General features: G+C 47.2%; 1 protein-coding gene across 5 annotated transcripts in view; it reads right to left on the bottom strand.

The window, feature by feature from the left end:
* The window catches only part of SLC7A6 (solute carrier family 7 member 6), a 37,602-nt gene that overhangs the window by 4,531 nt on the left and 15,435 nt on the right, over positions 1-17,636 (bottom strand). For all 5 annotated transcript variants that reach the window (XM_032613831.1, XM_032613827.1, XM_032613826.1 and 2 more), the window contains 7 exons: positions 10,727-10,852; positions 8,496-8,640; positions 7,692-7,815; positions 7,376-7,479; positions 4,225-4,321; positions 572-721; positions 270-453 (listed from right to left, as the gene is read on the bottom strand). In XM_032613831.1, the coding sequence (XP_032469722.1) occupies positions 270-453; positions 572-721; positions 4,225-4,321; positions 7,376-7,479; positions 7,692-7,815; positions 8,496-8,640; positions 10,727-10,852 (930 nt within the window). The remainder of the gene's footprint in view (positions 1-269; positions 454-571; positions 722-4,224; positions 4,322-7,375; positions 7,480-7,691; positions 7,816-8,495; positions 8,641-10,726; positions 10,853-17,636) is intronic.

Below are 17,636 nucleotides of genomic sequence, written 5' to 3'. Positions count from 1 at the left end.
GACCTCCATCCCATGCCCCACCAGAGAGTCTGATGCATGACGCCTTGTCTTGCTATATGGACTGAACTTTCAGGAGGGAGTGTTTTAACCCCAAAATACGAGTCTAAAGTTGGAATTAAAGTGATCATGTCAAGACCAAAAGGGGCGGCCAGGCTTCCAGCATATCACTAGTATGTGGAAGCTGTTAGCCACCACACCCACCTGTGCATGCGTCTTTGTATACACACACACACACAAGGCCAGTGTGTGATAGGCAAAGAGAAGCTCACCAAGGACATTCCGAATAATGAGTGGTCTCCGGGACTCTGGCAGATAAACACCCAGGAAGTAGATGGGGACCCCAGAGAGGGCAATCCCGATGCCAATGAGGGAATTGATGGTGTCACTGAAGAGGGGCACAACCACCAGAAACAAGGAGCATACGCAGAACATGATGGGAAAAAACAGGCTCAGCTGAAATGAAGGGAGGTGAGATATTAGATAAAGTAGGATGAGGGAACAGGAGAATGGGGTATGGGGAAGAAGTCACCTTGGGGAGATGGCCCACCCCTCCTAGGCTAGAGCCACTGACCTTGAGAGGCCGGGGCCGCTCGGGCTCCTTCCAGCGAAGGTAGAGCTGTCCAGCGACAGACAGGCCCACAAAGAACCAGTAGCTGAAGCTGAAGTAGTTGATGAGCAGGAAGACATCCTCCACAGTGAGGTAGATGAGTGTCATGGTGCACTGGAGGGGGAGAGGTTGGGGAGAAGTGGGCACTGTCACCACCAAGCCACCCAGGAGACTCCACCGTCAAGCAGTCAGCACCAGATCTGCTGACTGCTGACTTAGCTTCACCAGATTACCTCCAGGTCTTTTCAGTGATCCCTTGGCATCAGATAGGTCCATTCTTCACAATGGCCTTCTCTCCTTCTTCTTTTAGGGGCCCTTCCTGCACTCAATGCATCCCTTCTTTTTGCAAGCACTTCAGTAACAAGCCAGACTAAGTTCCCCTTCTGACGGCAGACAGTGAGGCCCTCCTCACTGCAATGCACCAACCTCAACATGAATCACACTGTGTGCCCTCTGGAGACTGTTATACGTGGGTCCCAACTACTTGGCATACAAGTGGAGGAAATGTCTTCAGAACTATCTCGCTGTTCTGGAGCCTTAGAAATGCAGATTAGCAAAATGGAACCATCCCCCTGGGAAAAAGTATGACAGGATTTGTCCTCTGGAACAAAAGAGTTCTAGAAGACAGGAGTCAGGGACTAGAGTCCTGGGACAAGGTTAGATTTGCTTTAACAGCCAAAGCAGTCTTGAGGGAAAAAAATGGAGCTGGAGGAATAAGACTCCCTGACTTCAGACTATACTACAAAGCTATAGTAATCAAGACAATATAGTACTGGCACAAAACCAGAAATATAGATCAATGGAACAGGATAGAAAGCCCAGAGATAAACCCACGCACCTATGGTCAACTAATCTATGACAAAGGAGGCAAGGATATACAATGGAGAAAAGACAGTCTCTTCAATAAGTGGTACCGGGAGGGCTTCCCTGGTGGCACAGTGGTTGAGAGTCCGCCTGCCGATGCAGGAGATACAGGTTCGTGCCCCAGTCCGGGAGGATCCCACATGCCGCGAAGCGGCTGGGCCGGTGAGCCATGGCCGCTGAGCCTGTGCATCCGTAGCCTGTGCTCCGCAACGGGAGAGGCCACAACAGTGAGAGGCCCTCGTACCGCAAAAAAAAAAAAAAAAAAAAAAAAGTGGTACTGGGAAAACTGGACAGCTACATGTAAAAGAATGAAATTAGAACACTCCCTAACACCATACACAAAAATAAACTCAAAATAGATTAGAGACCTAAATGTAAGATCAGACACTATAAAACTCTTAGAGGAAAACATAGGAAAAACACTCTTTGACATAAATCACAGCAAGATCTTTTTTGATCCACCTCCTAGAGTAATGGAAATAAAAACAAAAATAAACAAATGGGACCTAATGAAACTTAAAAGCTTTTACAAAGCAAAGGAAACTACAAACAAGACAAAAAGACAACCCTCAGAATGGGAGAAAATATTTGCAAACGAATCAACAGACAAAGGATTAATCTCCAAAATACATAAACAGCTCATGCAGCTCAATATTAAAAAAACAAACAACCCAATCCAAAAAGGGCAGAAGACCTAAATAAACATTTCTCCAAAGAAGACATACAGATGGCCAAGAAGCACATGAAAAGCTGCTCAACATCACTAATTATTAGAGAAATGCAAATCAAAACTACAATGAGGTATCACCTCCTACCAGTTAGAATGGGCATCATCAGAAAATCTACAAACAACAAATGCTGGAGAGGGTGTGGAGAAAAGGGAACCCTCTTGCGCTGTTGGTGGGAGTGTAAATTGATACAGCCACTATGGAGAAGAGTATGGAGGTTCCTTAAAAAACTAAAAATAGAATTGCCATATGACCCAGCAATCCCACTACTGGGCATATACCCAGAGAAAACCATAATTCAAAAAGACACATGCACCCCAATGTTCACTGCAGCACTATTTATGGAAGCAACCTAAATGTCCAACGACAGACGAATGGATAAAGAAGATGTGGTACATATATACAATGGAATATTACTCAGCCATAAAAAGGAATGAAATTGGGTCATTTGTCGAGATGTGGATGGATCTAGAGACTGTCATACAGAATGAAGTAGGTCAGAAAGAGAAAAACAAATATCATATATTAACACATATATGTGGAACCTAGAAAAATGGTACAGATGAACTGGTTTGCAGGGCAGAAACAGAGACACAGATGTAGACAACAAACGTATGGACACGAAGGGGGGGAAAGTGGCAGGGGGTGGGGGTGGGTGGGGGGGAAGAACTGGGAGATTTGGATTGACATGTATACAGTGATGTGGATAAAACTGATGACTAATAAGAATCTGCTGTATAAAAATATAAATAAAATAAAATTTAAAAATAAATAAATAAAATAGATTTGCTTTAACTTCAAGAATATGGAGTTCCCCCTACCTGTCTTTTCACCCAAATTATCAACAAAGGATTTAAAACAAGAAGAGCCCATTCTAGAGAGAGAAAGGAGACCCTATATTAAGAGGAGAAAAGTGGGGTAGAAGGTGATTAATTTACAAGACACAATGTCAGATTGCCCTAAATTTATAAATTCAGTGCTATCCCAATCAATATATTGAGAGGATATTTTGTTATTTTGATAAAATGATACAAAAGTTCATCAAGACAAATAAACAGGTGAGAATTGCGATGAAAATTCCAGGGGGGAGAGGGGAATGAAGAAGTACCCTCAGCCCCTCTTTAGTTCTCAAATATTCAGTATAAAGCTAAATAAGGAAGCTTGGTGCCGATGCAAGGATGAGGAAAGATGAGTTGAGATGATTGTACATTTAAGAGGCAAATCACGGTACTTGGCACATAAGAAGCACTCTAAAAATTAGCTATTTTTATATGATAAAAATTTGAAAAATGCGGAAAAGTAAATTATTCAATAAATGATATGTATACAGTTGGCTAGCCATTTGAGAAAAAAATTAAGTGAATGCCTGCCTACCTCACTCCATTCACCAAAATATAAATTCCAGATGAATCCAAAACATTAAGTAATGAAACCATAAAGGAAAGAACTAAATGACAAGGAAATGAACTATTTTTCAAATCTTGGAGTAAGGCCTTCCTCAGGGTCCCTGTTAGCTTTTACACCTAATAATACCTTAGTGCAAATTAGAAAATGACAGTCCTTCAGGACTCCTTCCATCTGTCAGAATCTGTCAGAATACTTAATAATTTACTGATTTTGTTGAAATAAAACACTTTAATGCTATCTACTATATATAAATCTATGATGCCTATGATATGAACAGAGGCCCCTAGGTAGCTAGTGTACAAACTGGCCTGGCTTTTCTAAATATGATTTTAAAAAAAAGAGGAGCTAGAAGGAGGAGGAAAAAAGGAAGCCACTGACAAAAGATAGATAAATCTTACTAATTCACTTTTACATTCTTTTGTAGTATTTGCCTTCCCTAATATAACTATGTTTTACTTTTATATTTTTAAAAAATTGTAAGAAAAAGGAAGAAACACTGAGAGGCTCAGGAAGTATCCCAAGAAGCTAGTACACCTCCCCTCAAACAGTCTTCTCATAAAGTTGGCAGGAGTACCACACAGATAACGTCCAATCCCCACACTCCCCAGCACAGCTTACATTGAACAATAAAGCAGGGATGGGTGTAAAACGCTCAACGTGGATCATGGAGAGAAGGTCCGGGAGGTGGCCCTCACGGGAGCCCACAAAAAACAACCTGGAAGGACAAAAAAATGTGTCAGGAGGATCTCTATACTCAGCCGTGCAGCCACACTCCTCACTCAGACAAACCAGGCTCAGCTTCAGAAGAAAGCAGGGGGCAGTCTCTCAGGAACCTCCCATGTTCTCTATGCATGACCAACCCAACCTACCCCCATTTTACCCACAGATGTCTCCACCATAACCCATGAATGCCCAACCCCACTGTTACCCACTGACACCCCCAGCCCCTCAGCTATGCAATCCACCATCACCCAATGGATACCTCACCCTGCCATCACCCACTGGCATCACCCATTGGCACCCCACCCATTGGCACCCCACCAGGGTACCCCACTCTGCCACCCCACACATTTCCTACATAACATAATGGCTTTTTAAAGAAGGGCAGCCAGACTTCTGATGGTCTGCCCTCCATGTACCTTCCCTGAGCTCCTGGTATATGAAAAGTCAGGGAGAGCCTGGGGCTCAAAGAGACAACCCAAGCTTTCTCTCTGCGCATAATGAGCCCTACTGACTGGGAAACAGAGCAGCAGAGAATTGAAACGCCATCCAGATAGTCAGCAGCATCATGGAGCACACAGCACCAGGCTTGGGGGTGGGCTGGGGAACAAAAAGCTTCACAAGAGATGATCACATCTGGACTGGGAAGAAGAGTTGGGGTTTTCCAGAAGGTGAGCGTTGGGTGGAGACACAGCATGGGCAAAGGCAAAAGAGGCTTAGAGGCATAAAAGAATATAGCCTCTTTGAAGGTGGGTGCTAGAATGCCTGTAGTCCCAGGATAAGGTGTGAGGAGAGTGCTGGGAAAAACCTGCTTATGAGGCCATGCTGTGGAGTCTGAACACACACCAAGAACCAGCTGTGGCTCTGAAGTAACAGCCTGACTGGATTTGACACAGAGACTCTGGTAATATCACTGAGGCCAACTAAAGCAGGGAGAGGCTAAGGTATGGGGGAATGGCCAGACATCTGTGACAAGGTCCCATAATAGAAGAGGTCTGAATGAGGGTAGACACCCTGGCAGAGGACGAATCTGCTGGTCTTCTGTGTGTGCCCACACGCTTGAGCTGGGAGATGAGGGTGGACTCCAAGGGAAAAAATCAAGAGGCCAAGAGGCTGGGAATTCTCTGGCAGTCCAGTGGTCAGGACTCTGCGCTTTCACTGCTGAGGGCCCAGGTCCGATCCCTGGTTGGGGAACTAAGATCCCACGAGCTGTGTGGTGCATCACCCCCGACAAAAACAAAAAGAGGCCAAGAGGCCAAGAAAGGAGGAATGACGGACCACAACCTCACAGTTGGAGACAAAGCATACGTGGGGCGCATGTGAAGTCTGAGATACTTATGGGCCATCCAGGTGGAGCCACAGGAGTTGATGGTATCATCTGGAAGGATGTCACAGGGCACGATGTTGAAGTTGGCTCACACGGCTAATATCCGTACTAAAGTAGAGGAGAAATATGCAGAGGGAATGCTGGAGAGGATGTGAAGGTGAGGCAAAGGTGTCTAGTACAAAGCCAAAGACAGCTGCATGGGTAATAAAGAGAAAGTGAAGAAGGTAACACAGGCAGAAATGGTTGTGCATTACCTCGACATTACTGCAGTTCACTTCATGTGCAGGTCCAGATTCTTACTCTGAGTCCCCTACCCTCACCCTCACCCTCATCCTGTCAATGCCACAAGACAGCTGAGTGAGGCTAGAATATACCTACTACCTAAATATTTTGGGACAATTGGCAGAGTCAGTTGGGATGTCCTGGGCCTCAATAAGGGTGAGGCTATGGGAAACATCATCTTTGAGTGGGCAACGGCAGTGAAAGCCCAGAATACTAACCACTAGGCCACCAGGGAACCCCTGACACCATATTCTTTTACAAGGCCTTGGTCTCTTTATTACTACTCTGGTTGCCCTACAGAGGCCCCAAGTACATGGACTGGGGTGTCAAAATTAGTAAGAAGAATGAATTGGACAAAACTATCTCTCTCATTAATTCATTCTCCTATCTGTTCATGTGGCAAATATTTATTGAATGCCTATTACACTCCTGGCCCTGGAGACAGCAACATTTATAGGGTGAGTGGAAGAGAAATCAAGAAAGCAGACTTCCTCTTAGATATCAGAGGGTCACAGAAGCCATGGGAATAGTTTCAGAGGAAGAAGGGTGGTAAATATCACTTGCTTCAGGGGTCCAGTAGGATAAGAACTGAAAGCAGGCTAAGAAGGAAGTCACTGGCACCCTTGACAAGAACATTTTTAAGGTAGTAGAAGCCTACCTATGGGTAGAAAGATGAATGACAGTCAAAATGCAAACCATTTCCTTTAGAAGTATGTCCAATAAGGAAGGGGGAGATGAGAAACTGTTTTGTGATTTCTCTAAGTGAAGATGAGAGAAGCTTGTGCACAGCTGCCTCCAAATGAACATCTACCAAGGAGAAGGGCCAAGTGATGAAGTGAAGTGCTGAAGAAGAGGGGACGTGCTGGAACCCTGAGACCAGGTAGCAGAATAGCCTGAAAAGGCAGAACTGGTCCTCTCTATGAAACAACTGGAAGGACAGTGCTCTTACAGGTAAGTCTCTGTGCACAGAAAAGAGCTGGAGCCTACCTGTCGGCCACACTGTTTTCTGTGATGTGAGGGGCAGAGTCATCCTGTACCAGTACCCAGTATACAGCAAGTGCTCAATAATCATTTATTACAAGAATGAATCCTGGGCCTGCAGCATAATCTGCAGGAGCCTAGAGTCTGGTCCCCAACAGGATCCCTCCTCCAAGCTACTGCCTTCTTCCCCTCTACCTCTTACCAATCTGTCCTCATCTCACATGGAAACGTAAGCGACCAGCACACAAGTGTTGTACAAAGGCAAGGACACGCATGCACACATGCATACACAACACAGAGTACTAACCACTATACGATCGTGGCCACACATGCATACACACACATACACACCCTGCATGTCCGAGAGAGGGATAAGGGAAAGAAGGGCTCCGATGGATTCACCTAGAGCCTCAGAGAATTAAATACTGGTCTGTTATCAGTGAAGCAGAAACACAGTACCTTGATGAAGCAAAGATAGATGCGTTGAGGCCCCCAAAGCAGGACAGGGCAACAGCAATGGGAATGGTCCAGCTAAACATGCCAAATGTCTGGTCAGCAAATGTCTGGGGACAGAGCACAGAAGGGGCACTCAGCACACGACAGGGTTTCCACAGCCTCCTGCATCTCTCAGGACAAATGCCATCACTGCTGAGCAGCCCGCCCTCTGGCACAGACCCACCACCTGGCCCTGCAGAGCTGGAGTGGCAGCAGAAACAAAGATCCAGCCATTCAGTACTATGAGATGACGAGCAAATGGAGATCCCAACAGACTCACCACAGCCACGGCATCACTGCCAAGGACATCTGAAATGCTCAGCACTGTGTAATAGGCCACGTTGGTCAGGATGTAGATGAGTGTCACAATCGGCATAGAAATCCCAATGGCCAGGGGCAAATTTCTGTCAGGACAACAGAAATAGGACTACCTGGAACCAACCTCTCCTTGGGGGTCAAAGTTACCCAGGAATTCCCTGGCCTCTGGATCTTTGAGGCTGACTCCTCTTCCCCATGTAGCCTAAGGGAAGTATGCGCCCCACACCCCGGGCTCTTTCTCCTGAGAGAAAGAGAGAGAGAGAAAGAGAGAGAGAGAGAGAGAGAGAGAGAGAGAGAGAGAGAGAGACCCTTCCCTGTGAAGATGGCTCATGATCAATATTTGATCCTTACCCCACTGGGACCACTGGGTCCCACTGAAGGAGGAGCACTGTCCTCTAGGGACTGGAGGCCAGGCTGGGAACCCGGCTGCCCAGAATAAGCTTCTGGCTCCCCAGGCTTCAGTGTCAGCACCAGAGTGCAAGGTCTTAACATCTCAGCCCCAGCTGGGTTAGCTGCTGCCCACTGAAGGACCTCTCCTCCAGGAAGGACACTGGGGATCCTCCAGTGTGAATATGAGGCCAAGGAGCCAGGGGCTTCCCACCTTCACTCACTCCCGTCCTCACCCCTAATCCCTCACAGCTGGTGAAGGGGGAACAGGAAGAAGAAGGGATGAGAGACAGAGGGAGGAGGGGAGGGAAGATGGCAAGCGTGCCCACTATCAGCGGGAGTTCCAGCCAAGTTGGGGAGAATGAGATCCCACCTTTACCTTTCTGGGTTTTTGATTTCTTCTGTTACAAAATTAAGGGTGTCCCAACCTGAGTAAGAGAAGAGGGCAGAGTAGAGGGCGAGAGAGAGGTCTCCCAAGTCCCAGGAGGAACCCTTAAAGGCATCCTGAAAGTGCTCAGAGTGTCCTGTGGGGGCAAAGGCGGAGGGGGTGGCAGCGGGGGGTACAGAGAGGAGAAAGAGGAAGAAGGAGAAGGACAGGAGAGATGGCAGGTGTAAGGAGAAGAGGAAGGAGGGGGAGGGGCAGCAAGAAAGAGGAAGGGGAGAGGCAAGAAAAGGAGAGAGGAGGCAGGTCAAGAAAAGAAGGGAAAAGCAAGAGGGCAGGGAGAAGAAAACAAAAAACAAAAACAATTTAATACCAAAAGAACCACCACCACCAGTTCCCCACACCCCACCCACTCCCTCTGAATAGTTCATTTTCCTTTAGTAGAACTAGACAATCTCAGAAAAACAAAGGCATTCCTGGCTGCCTTCTGACCTGATAACACCTTTTCCAAAGCCCTAGTGAATTTCCATTTCCTGCGGGAGACCACACCGTAGCCCACAGTTCTTCTTATTTTTAGAAAGAACCCTGTTTCACATAAAGGAGTCATTTTTCATTAACAATTAGACCTTCCTGTGGAACTACCTCTCATGGCCCAGACAGTTCCACAACTTGGTCAAATGGGTCTCTCAGTCTCATGGAGAGAACTCTGTTGCTCTACTCGCAGTGGCTATGGTTGTGTGCAGCAGGAAATAACAGGCTTCGAAGGAACTGGGATCTTATTTCTCACTGGGCCTGGGGTAGGCCTGGGCCACCTCCACCTTTGGAGAGGCAGCCTAGACATCTGTTATCCTCCTTGGAGGCCTCCAGAGACTGCAGACTTGCAAGCCAAGGGAACAGCACCCAGCTGTCCAGGAGACAGACCTTCTAGACACATTGGAGGTTTTTAATAAGACCCAGACTTCTAAGGAAGCCTGCTGTCACCCACTGCAGAAAGCCTAGACCCATCCCCCAATGTGGCAAAAAGGTCTGGGTGTGCAACAAAGAGGGGGTAAGTAGAGACTCCCGAACCCCAGGGGTGCCACTCATCATACACAGTAGCTGTTCCCTAGGGCACAGATCCTGAAGGGAGAATTACTCAACTACCCAATTAGACCCCAAGATGTTTCAGAGACTCTAGGAACATCCAGACGGCTGGCTGTACTAACTTGGCACACAGGTACTGGACCAGCTGCCTAAGATTCACCCAGGGCGCTTCTTAAAAACACACCTTTTTCTTTTTTTGTTTTGTTTTGTTCCTTGGCCGCGCCACGCGGCTTGTGGGATATTAGTTCCCTGACCAGGGATTGAACCTGGGCCCTCGGCAGTGAAAGCCAGAATCCTAACCACTAGGCCACCAGGGAATTCCCCAAAACACATTTTTTTGAACTCCAAGCCAACCAGAGTTTGATCCAACAGGTCTGAGGTTGGAGTCTCAGCTCCTCAGGGGATTGTAAACACAGCCAAGTTTAGAGACAGATGACCCAGAGAACTGTGTTGTCTAATGATTGAGACATCCTTGGCCAAGGGCACCTCAGGACTTCTCTAAGGGGCAGGGAATATTGGGAGGCCTGTTACCCTCCCTGTCAGCCTACTCTGATCTGGGAATGAAAAGCTCTCTAAGGCCAACAGGCAGGAAAGTCAGTGCCAACTTCACAATATTTTAATATTCTGCTGAGAGCTGACTTTGGGAGGAAATGATAAATAAGAGCAAGTCCAGATGAAAAGTAAAGGCTGCAAAATAACCACTCATTTCCAGACCCCATCTCCCTGCCTCCCACACACTTCCCACCCCTCTCAAGGAGGGCCAAGCCCTCCTCCCCACTGACTGGCGGTCACAGACCAAAAGCAGGAGCCAGAGCAGGGCTCACTCTATCTCCACTGATTACTTTTATGACCCAATTACAACCCAAGTTTCAAAAGCTCCTAGGCCTTCGGCTGGCTTCTTGCAATTCTCCCCACCACCACAGAGGGAAAGCAGCCCCGAGGGAGGGGCTAACTCATGTCCACTAGACCAAACCAGCCTGGCCCAAGAAGCCCAAGAACAGATTTCCTGTTCTCACTGACACAGTCTAGCACATATACAGAAAGAGCTGAGCAGTAAAGCTAACGGAGTCCCCACATCCTCCTCAGGGAATCCAGGGGAACTCCCAGAGTCACCCACCCTCCTTCTGACCTGGGGCCCTTCTTACCCTGGCACAGTTTAACAAGGCCCATGACAATGATGGCAATGAGTGCCAGGACCTTGGCGTAAGTGAATGTGTCCTGCACACGTGTGCCCCACTTGACGTAGGCACAGTTCACAAACGTCAGCAGACCTAGGAAGAAAACCATAAAGTCAGTGGCAGGCTTGAGCTGAGGGCACCGATGCCCAACCTCTCTTTACAAAGCGCATCATTTCTATCCTGTCTGCCTAAGGCAAAGGGGCCGATGGACCAGTCAGAACCAGGAGAACAGGCAAATGGGGGACATTCCCCCATCTGCCCCAGCTGAGAGGAAAACATCCCATCAATGTTGACAAGTAATGATACAAAGGCATGCACTACCACATATTCATGCATTCTGACAGCCCGAACCATTTTTGGAAATTCCCCCCAGGCCCAGGAATGGTGAACTTCACCCATTCTTCCCCACTCAGATTCCCAAAGTTTCAAACCACCTGGGGCACAAGACCTCTCCATGGCCACATTAGAGAATGGGGACAAGAGAGGCCCAACAACAAATAAGGTCAATTTAAATGCAGGTGGCAGGTCACCTAGCAGTTAGGGAGACAATGTTTTGCATGTAATTATTTTTTTAAAAGGCTGTCATGTGCCTGACAATTTCACATACATCCTCTCAATTAATTCTCACAACCACGGAACAGACATTCCTATTCTCATTTTACAGATGAGGAAACTGAGGTTGACAGAGGCTAACTACCATTCCCAAGCTTACATAGACTCCCCTGATCTCCCCCACCCCCATTCCTATCCAAACCTCCCAGTTCTCAGATAGGCCCATGGAAAAGTGGGCTTGCATCAGCACTGCTGGCTTTCCGTTCCAGCTCCTCACGTACCTCAGTGATACCTGGGTCCTGTGTTAGAGGTCCCACCACCTTACCCCTGCTAAATAGGAACTGCTCTGATCCATGGAGAGTATCAGTATCCAAGGGCCTCCACAGTGACACCTCTAGCCTCCAAAAATAGAACTTTTACGAGAACCTCAAATGCTATTACAAAATTTGGGGGCTCATCCTCCAGTCCACGTCTACCTACTTCTACCCATGTTGCACTCTCTCCTTCAGCCAGACTCTCTCCTTACTGATGCCAGATATACACATGAGAGAAATGTCCTCCCCTCCTCCTCCTGCCATAGGCAATAGCAACTCCCACTTTCAAGGTCTAGCTCAGTCCCCACTTCCTCTGTAAAACCTTGCTAAAATATATCAGCTAGCTCCTCCCTGAGCTCTCTCTCCCTGAACACTACAACATTCTCACTTCACACACAGCTTAGTACCTTGTGCTGTGGTCATATGGACATATGTCTCAAGAAGATTCCTCTCTCTCCCTCAGGCATCTGGGTGGTACTTCCCCAAGGAGACCACAAATTCTTAGGGGGAAACAAAAGCATACTGTTTTCTTAAGCTTACTGCCAAGCAAAGATGGGAACTCATCAACCCTAGTTGGAATCAAGATGGTGATGACTTTCGCTTAACTACCAATCCCCTGGAGCAAGGCAGTTTTCAGCAAGTTGGACATTCCTCCACTCAAATGGAGAGGAGAGCCTAGGGCCAGCCTGTGGATATAAACATGAGTGGCTGAACAGCCTCCATGGCACTTTAAGAGCTTTCATTCAGTACTTTGGCAAATGACACGGGTGCTTACTAGTCAGTCATATAGGGTGCATGGGGGCAGGGGGGTGGGGGAGAAATGAGGCGGTGGGGAGTAAATGATGGCCAAGGGGGAAGGGATAAGACCAAAGGAATGCACACTGCTGGCAGGTCTTCCCGGGGACCTGCCTGCTAATCAGAGTTCACTGTGTGAAGCTAAGCCTAGATCAGCTAACATGAGGATTACCTAATAAATAGCCACCAGTAATACACAGGCCTCTGTGCAATACAGTAAGCATATTTTGAAGTACCTGCCAGGCCCCTTCTTGGGAATTGCTCCCCCTTCCCTATCACGGCTGACAGAGTCCAACAACGGACCCAAGCTGAGCCTATTTATCTCTCCCAAGAATATGGAGTCAGGATACCAAGAGACTGAACCTATCTAACAGCAGCGAAGTCAGGGGCCACAGCAAGTCAAAATCACCTACGAGCCCCTGTAATAGAGGAAGAAAAGCCACAAGAAAGCAGAGGAAGGAAGCAGGACTACAAAAACGAGCAGAAGTGAGAGCAGCTTGTAAGAAGCTGTGCAGCTTGTGAGAAAAAGATTGATGAAGGAGAAAAACAAATACTGTATGCTAACACATATATATGGAACCTTAAAAAAAAAAGGTTCTGAAGAACCTAGGGGCAGGACAGGAATAAAGACAAAGATGTAGAGAATGGACTTGAGGACCTGGGGAGGGGGAAGGGTAAGCTGGGACGAAGTGAGAGAGTTGCATGGGCGTATATACACTACCAAATGTAAAACAGATAGCTAGTGGGAAGCAGCCGCATAGCACAGGGAGATCAGCTCGGTGCTTTGTGACCACCTAGAGGGGTGGGATAGGGAGGGTGGGAGGGAGACGCAAGACGGAGGGGATATGGGGATATATGTATATGTATAGCTGATTCACTTTGTTATACAGCAGAAACTAACACACGATTGTACAGCAATTATACTCCAATAAAGATGTTAAAAAAAAAAAGGTTGACGAGGAAAGACACAGAAACATACAGAAGACAGAGGCAGAGGCAAGACAGACAAGAGACAAAGACAAGGAGGCAGACACAAAGAGATGGAGACAAGAGCAATAGAAACAGAAAGATGGACATACACACGGAGAAAGAGGCTGTCTCACAATGTCCTGGCTGTGCTTGCTATGCTTCTGGTTTGTAGCACTGAAATGTGGCTGCAAAATGGGGAGAGAAGCTGACACACTCCTCAGCCCACTGACAGGCACTCCCTCCTCTGGGTTCTGCTCCTTTTCCTTCCCTCCATCCGGGTACAAACTGCCCCCAAGGTTTGGGCCTCTCTGCACACAGTGGGAATTCAATGAGTGAAGGCAGCACCTCAATGGAAGCCCCTGCAGAGCCCCTTCTCAAAGACCAGATGGAAGGATACACAAAAGCCTGGTCACAGCAGCTGCCTCAGGGAAGAAGACTAAAGCTCTGAGAGGGAGGAGACTTTTCCACTGTATACCATTTTATATAGTTTGACTGACTTACCATGCACATACACTTCTTTCTCAATAAAAGTACTTAATTTAAAACACTCTGTAGGACTTCCCTGGTGGTGCAGTGGTTAAGAATCTGCCTGTCAATGCAGGGGACACGGGTTCAAGCCCTGGTCCGGGAAGATCCCACATGCCGCGGAGCAACTAAGCCCGTGGACCACAACTACTGAGCCTGCGCTCTAGAGCCCACGAGCCACAACTACTGAAGTCCTCGCGCCTAAGGCCCGTGCTCTGCAGCAAGAGAAGCCACTGCAATGAGAAGCCCGTGCACCACAACGAAGAGTAGCCCCCACTGGCCGCAACTAGAGAAAAGCCCACGCGCAGCAACAAAGACCCAATGCAGCCAAAAATGAATAAATAAATAAAATAAATTTATAAAACAACAACACTATGTAGCCAGGGAGCAGGACCAGGAGTAGAGTAAGGTGAGTAAGGAGCCCAGGGCACAAAATTTAAGTAGGCACTCACTGTCGGGGGACAACCTGGCAAACCTGAGAGTGAGTGCATCCTTAAATGCTGGCCCCAGGAGCCCTGCTTGCTTCACTGGACTCTCAGCCCTGCCAGAGAACAGAGAGCTCCGAGAACAGTCTACCAAGCAGAAGCCAACTCCCTCGAATGTTTTCCTGATTCTAATTAAGAAACAAAATTTCACCATCTGATCCCCCACCTCCCCACTCCACCCCCCCACCCGCCTCCCAGAACTCCCATTACCATCTAGCAGCAAGGACTACACCAGAGCTCAAATACAAGACAGCCAGGCTGAGCCTGGAGGCCAGGCGCTCAGACTCAACTACCACAATTAAAACATCCACGCCTTCCCTCTTCCTCCAATCTCATTTCCTTGCTGCATGCCTGCACCAATGACTGTGGGACCCATGTGAGGGTCTTCCAGGCTCTCTAGGGGCTCTTTGCTGAGAAATACTCAAACAGCAGATCCAGATCCAATCCCTAAGCAGAAATAAATCCCCAAAGTCTCTCTGTGGCAAAGATGGCTACATATCTTCTAATATCTGTTCTTCCATCTTTCCTTAGTAATAGAAATTTTAGCTGGAGTCTGGCTGCCCAAAATAATGATGACATTTCCCAGCCTCTTTTGCAGGCAGGTATGGCCAAGTAACTAAGTTCTTAACCCAGGGATATAAGCAAAGTGTCGCATAAGTAAGACCTTATAGGAGTATCTTTGAAGGGTGAGAGGTGTCTTTCTTTGTCCTTCCTGTCAGCTACAAGGTAGACATGACTGGAGCTTGAGTAGCCATCCTGGACCAGCCAGAAGTCACATGCTGAGGATGGCAGAGCAGTAAAACAGAAGGAAGGAACCTGAAGAATTATGAAGTCATCCTACTAGCCCCACGCTGCCTACTTCTAACACGTGAGAAATAAATTTCAACATGCTTGAGCCATGCTCCTTTTGGTTTTCAGTTGTTTGACACCCAGACTAATCCTGAGTAATACATGTGCCCACAGACAAAACTGCAACTCTCATACTCTCCTTCTGATGAGGAGATGGCCTGGCATCTGAAGCTGTAGTTCCAGTTATGCTGACTGTCACAGCTCCCTTCTCCTACAAGCACTGGGAGGAAAAGGAACCTTCCAATTCCTCCCACAAACAGGCCTTCAAGGACAGAGGAGTGCAATCCTTAACAATGACGACAAAGTGGGAAAAGAAAAAGAAGGGGAAAAAAACATCTACAATTCTCTTAGGAGAGAAATGTTCTACAACAGTCTAGGAGAGGTAAACCGTTCCAAGTGGAGATCCTGGAATCAGAAGCTACCTCTTGGCATGTGTATGAATACATAATGTACATGTCTTTTTAAAAAGCCTCCTTGTTTTCAATTCCACAAGTATACATATTTAATCTTATTATCAAAACATTCAACCTATACATAGGGTTAGAATCCAGGGTTTTTGAGCAACTGTGGTCAAGGCCAGTCCTCCTCAGGCCTGTCACTGTCAGAACATAAAAGCTGTCTATCCATAGCAACAACTGACCAAAATAGAGGAGAGTATCCTTCCTACTCGGAACCCTGCCCAGGCATGAGTCCAAGACAGCAAGAGGCAATAGGAAGCCATTCATACATCACACAGTGTTTCCTCACTGCAGTCTCACACTTGACAGTCTCCCTTTCCTTCTTCCTTCCCCTCCTCTTCCCTTCCCTGTCAGCCTTACCAAACAAACCCTCAGGGACAATGGAGTCTCAGCTGTGAGCACACCTCTGCTGATGCCACTGTGTCAGTGCTGAACTGACTTCCACGTCAGTTCATGGCAAATACTCTCCAATGATGTATTTGAGGTTACATAACAGACAGAATCCCACAACGATAAATGCACCAAGACCTAAGCCAGAAACACACGCTTCTGCAGACAAATCAAGTACTCCTACAATGCTGGGCACCTGGGCTACTGAGAATACTGCTGGTCACCTGGTCAGAGAAAGGACCTATGGACCTCAAGAAGTGCCATTTTCCCCTACAGTCCCATAAGTGAATAAGAGCCCCTAAGCATACGGAGTTCAGCGGGCAGCCTGAGGCCCCACCCACCACAGAAGAGTCCCAGATCCCAGAATACATAACAGCAGAATGAGTTTCTCAATCTCAGCACAATTGACATTTTGGGCCAGATAAGTCTGTCATGCGGGGCTGTCTTGTGCATTATAGGATGTTCAGCAGCACTCCTGACCTGTACCCACTGGATGCCAGCAACACCCCTTCCCAGCAGTTGCAACAACCAAAAATGTCTCCAAACCTTGCCAAATGTCTCCTGGGGGGGTAACTCATCTCCAGTTGAGAACCACTGTTCTGACATAATGAGTACCTAAGACAATCTGAAATCCAAAAAAAAAAATGCTGCTTGGATGTATCTCCCTGCCATGTATAACCTGGGACTGGACTGGAGGGCTGCTGGAAGCCAGGATCTGAAATAGCAATGCCTTCAGGGCCCGAGAAGGTAATATAAATGAGCAAAGGCAAGAATGTCTGGACATAAAACAAGAGGGAGTTGGGGACTGCAGTCAATGGGAGAATATATGCTTCATTTAAAGGAGTAACCACTACTCAAATGCAGCTGATTGTGTGAGGCTGGAATATGGGTCCAAGTTTGCCAGAACTTTTGATTTTTCAAGAGAAAGGGCAAGTCCTGATTTTTAAATGTTGGCAAGTAATTCAAAATTATTTAGAACTCTGTGCAGGCCCAATATATCTGTGGGCCAAGGGTGGCCCGTGGGCCAACAGCTTGCAGCTCTGCCCTAGAGTTAGGTATATGGAGACTGCCTAGGCCCTTTCTTCTAGGATGGAACTTTAATTGTCTAGCTTAGCATGGATATAACTTCTTTAAGCAGTCTCCCAACTAACCTGGACCCCTCTCATGTCTCAGTTTCAAGACTAACATAATTCTCCTACCCAAGCCTCACCCAGCATTCAGTGCAGATCTTTGTTTTTTCCCCTAATTATGACATAGTTGGTTTCTTCCAATTTAGGTCTCTTGAGACCAGGCTGCTCTCAGTGCCACCTCTGTCCAAGGAGGCTCCCTCCAGGACACCCCAGCTTAGCTGGATGATACATCAGCCTGATTCTACACCCTAATTTCCAAGAAGAGGAGTAAACTGAGCCCTAAACCCTAATCTGTTAGGATGGGACAAGGTTTTAATGACTTGGCACCACCTCTGACAAGTTTCCCGCCCTCAGGTCCGCTTTATGGAAATACCTTGGTTTCTGGAATAGGGGTTTTTGGTAATGCAAAT

The sequence above is a fragment of the Phocoena sinus genome, chromosome 19 (assembly GCF_008692025.1).
Source record: "Phocoena sinus isolate mPhoSin1 chromosome 19, mPhoSin1.pri, whole genome shotgun sequence".
In the NCBI taxonomy this organism is placed as follows: domain Eukaryota; kingdom Metazoa; phylum Chordata; class Mammalia; order Artiodactyla; family Phocoenidae; genus Phocoena; species Phocoena sinus.
The sequence above is the reverse complement of the archived record's forward strand: the minus strand, read 5'-3'. Positions and strand labels throughout refer to the sequence as shown.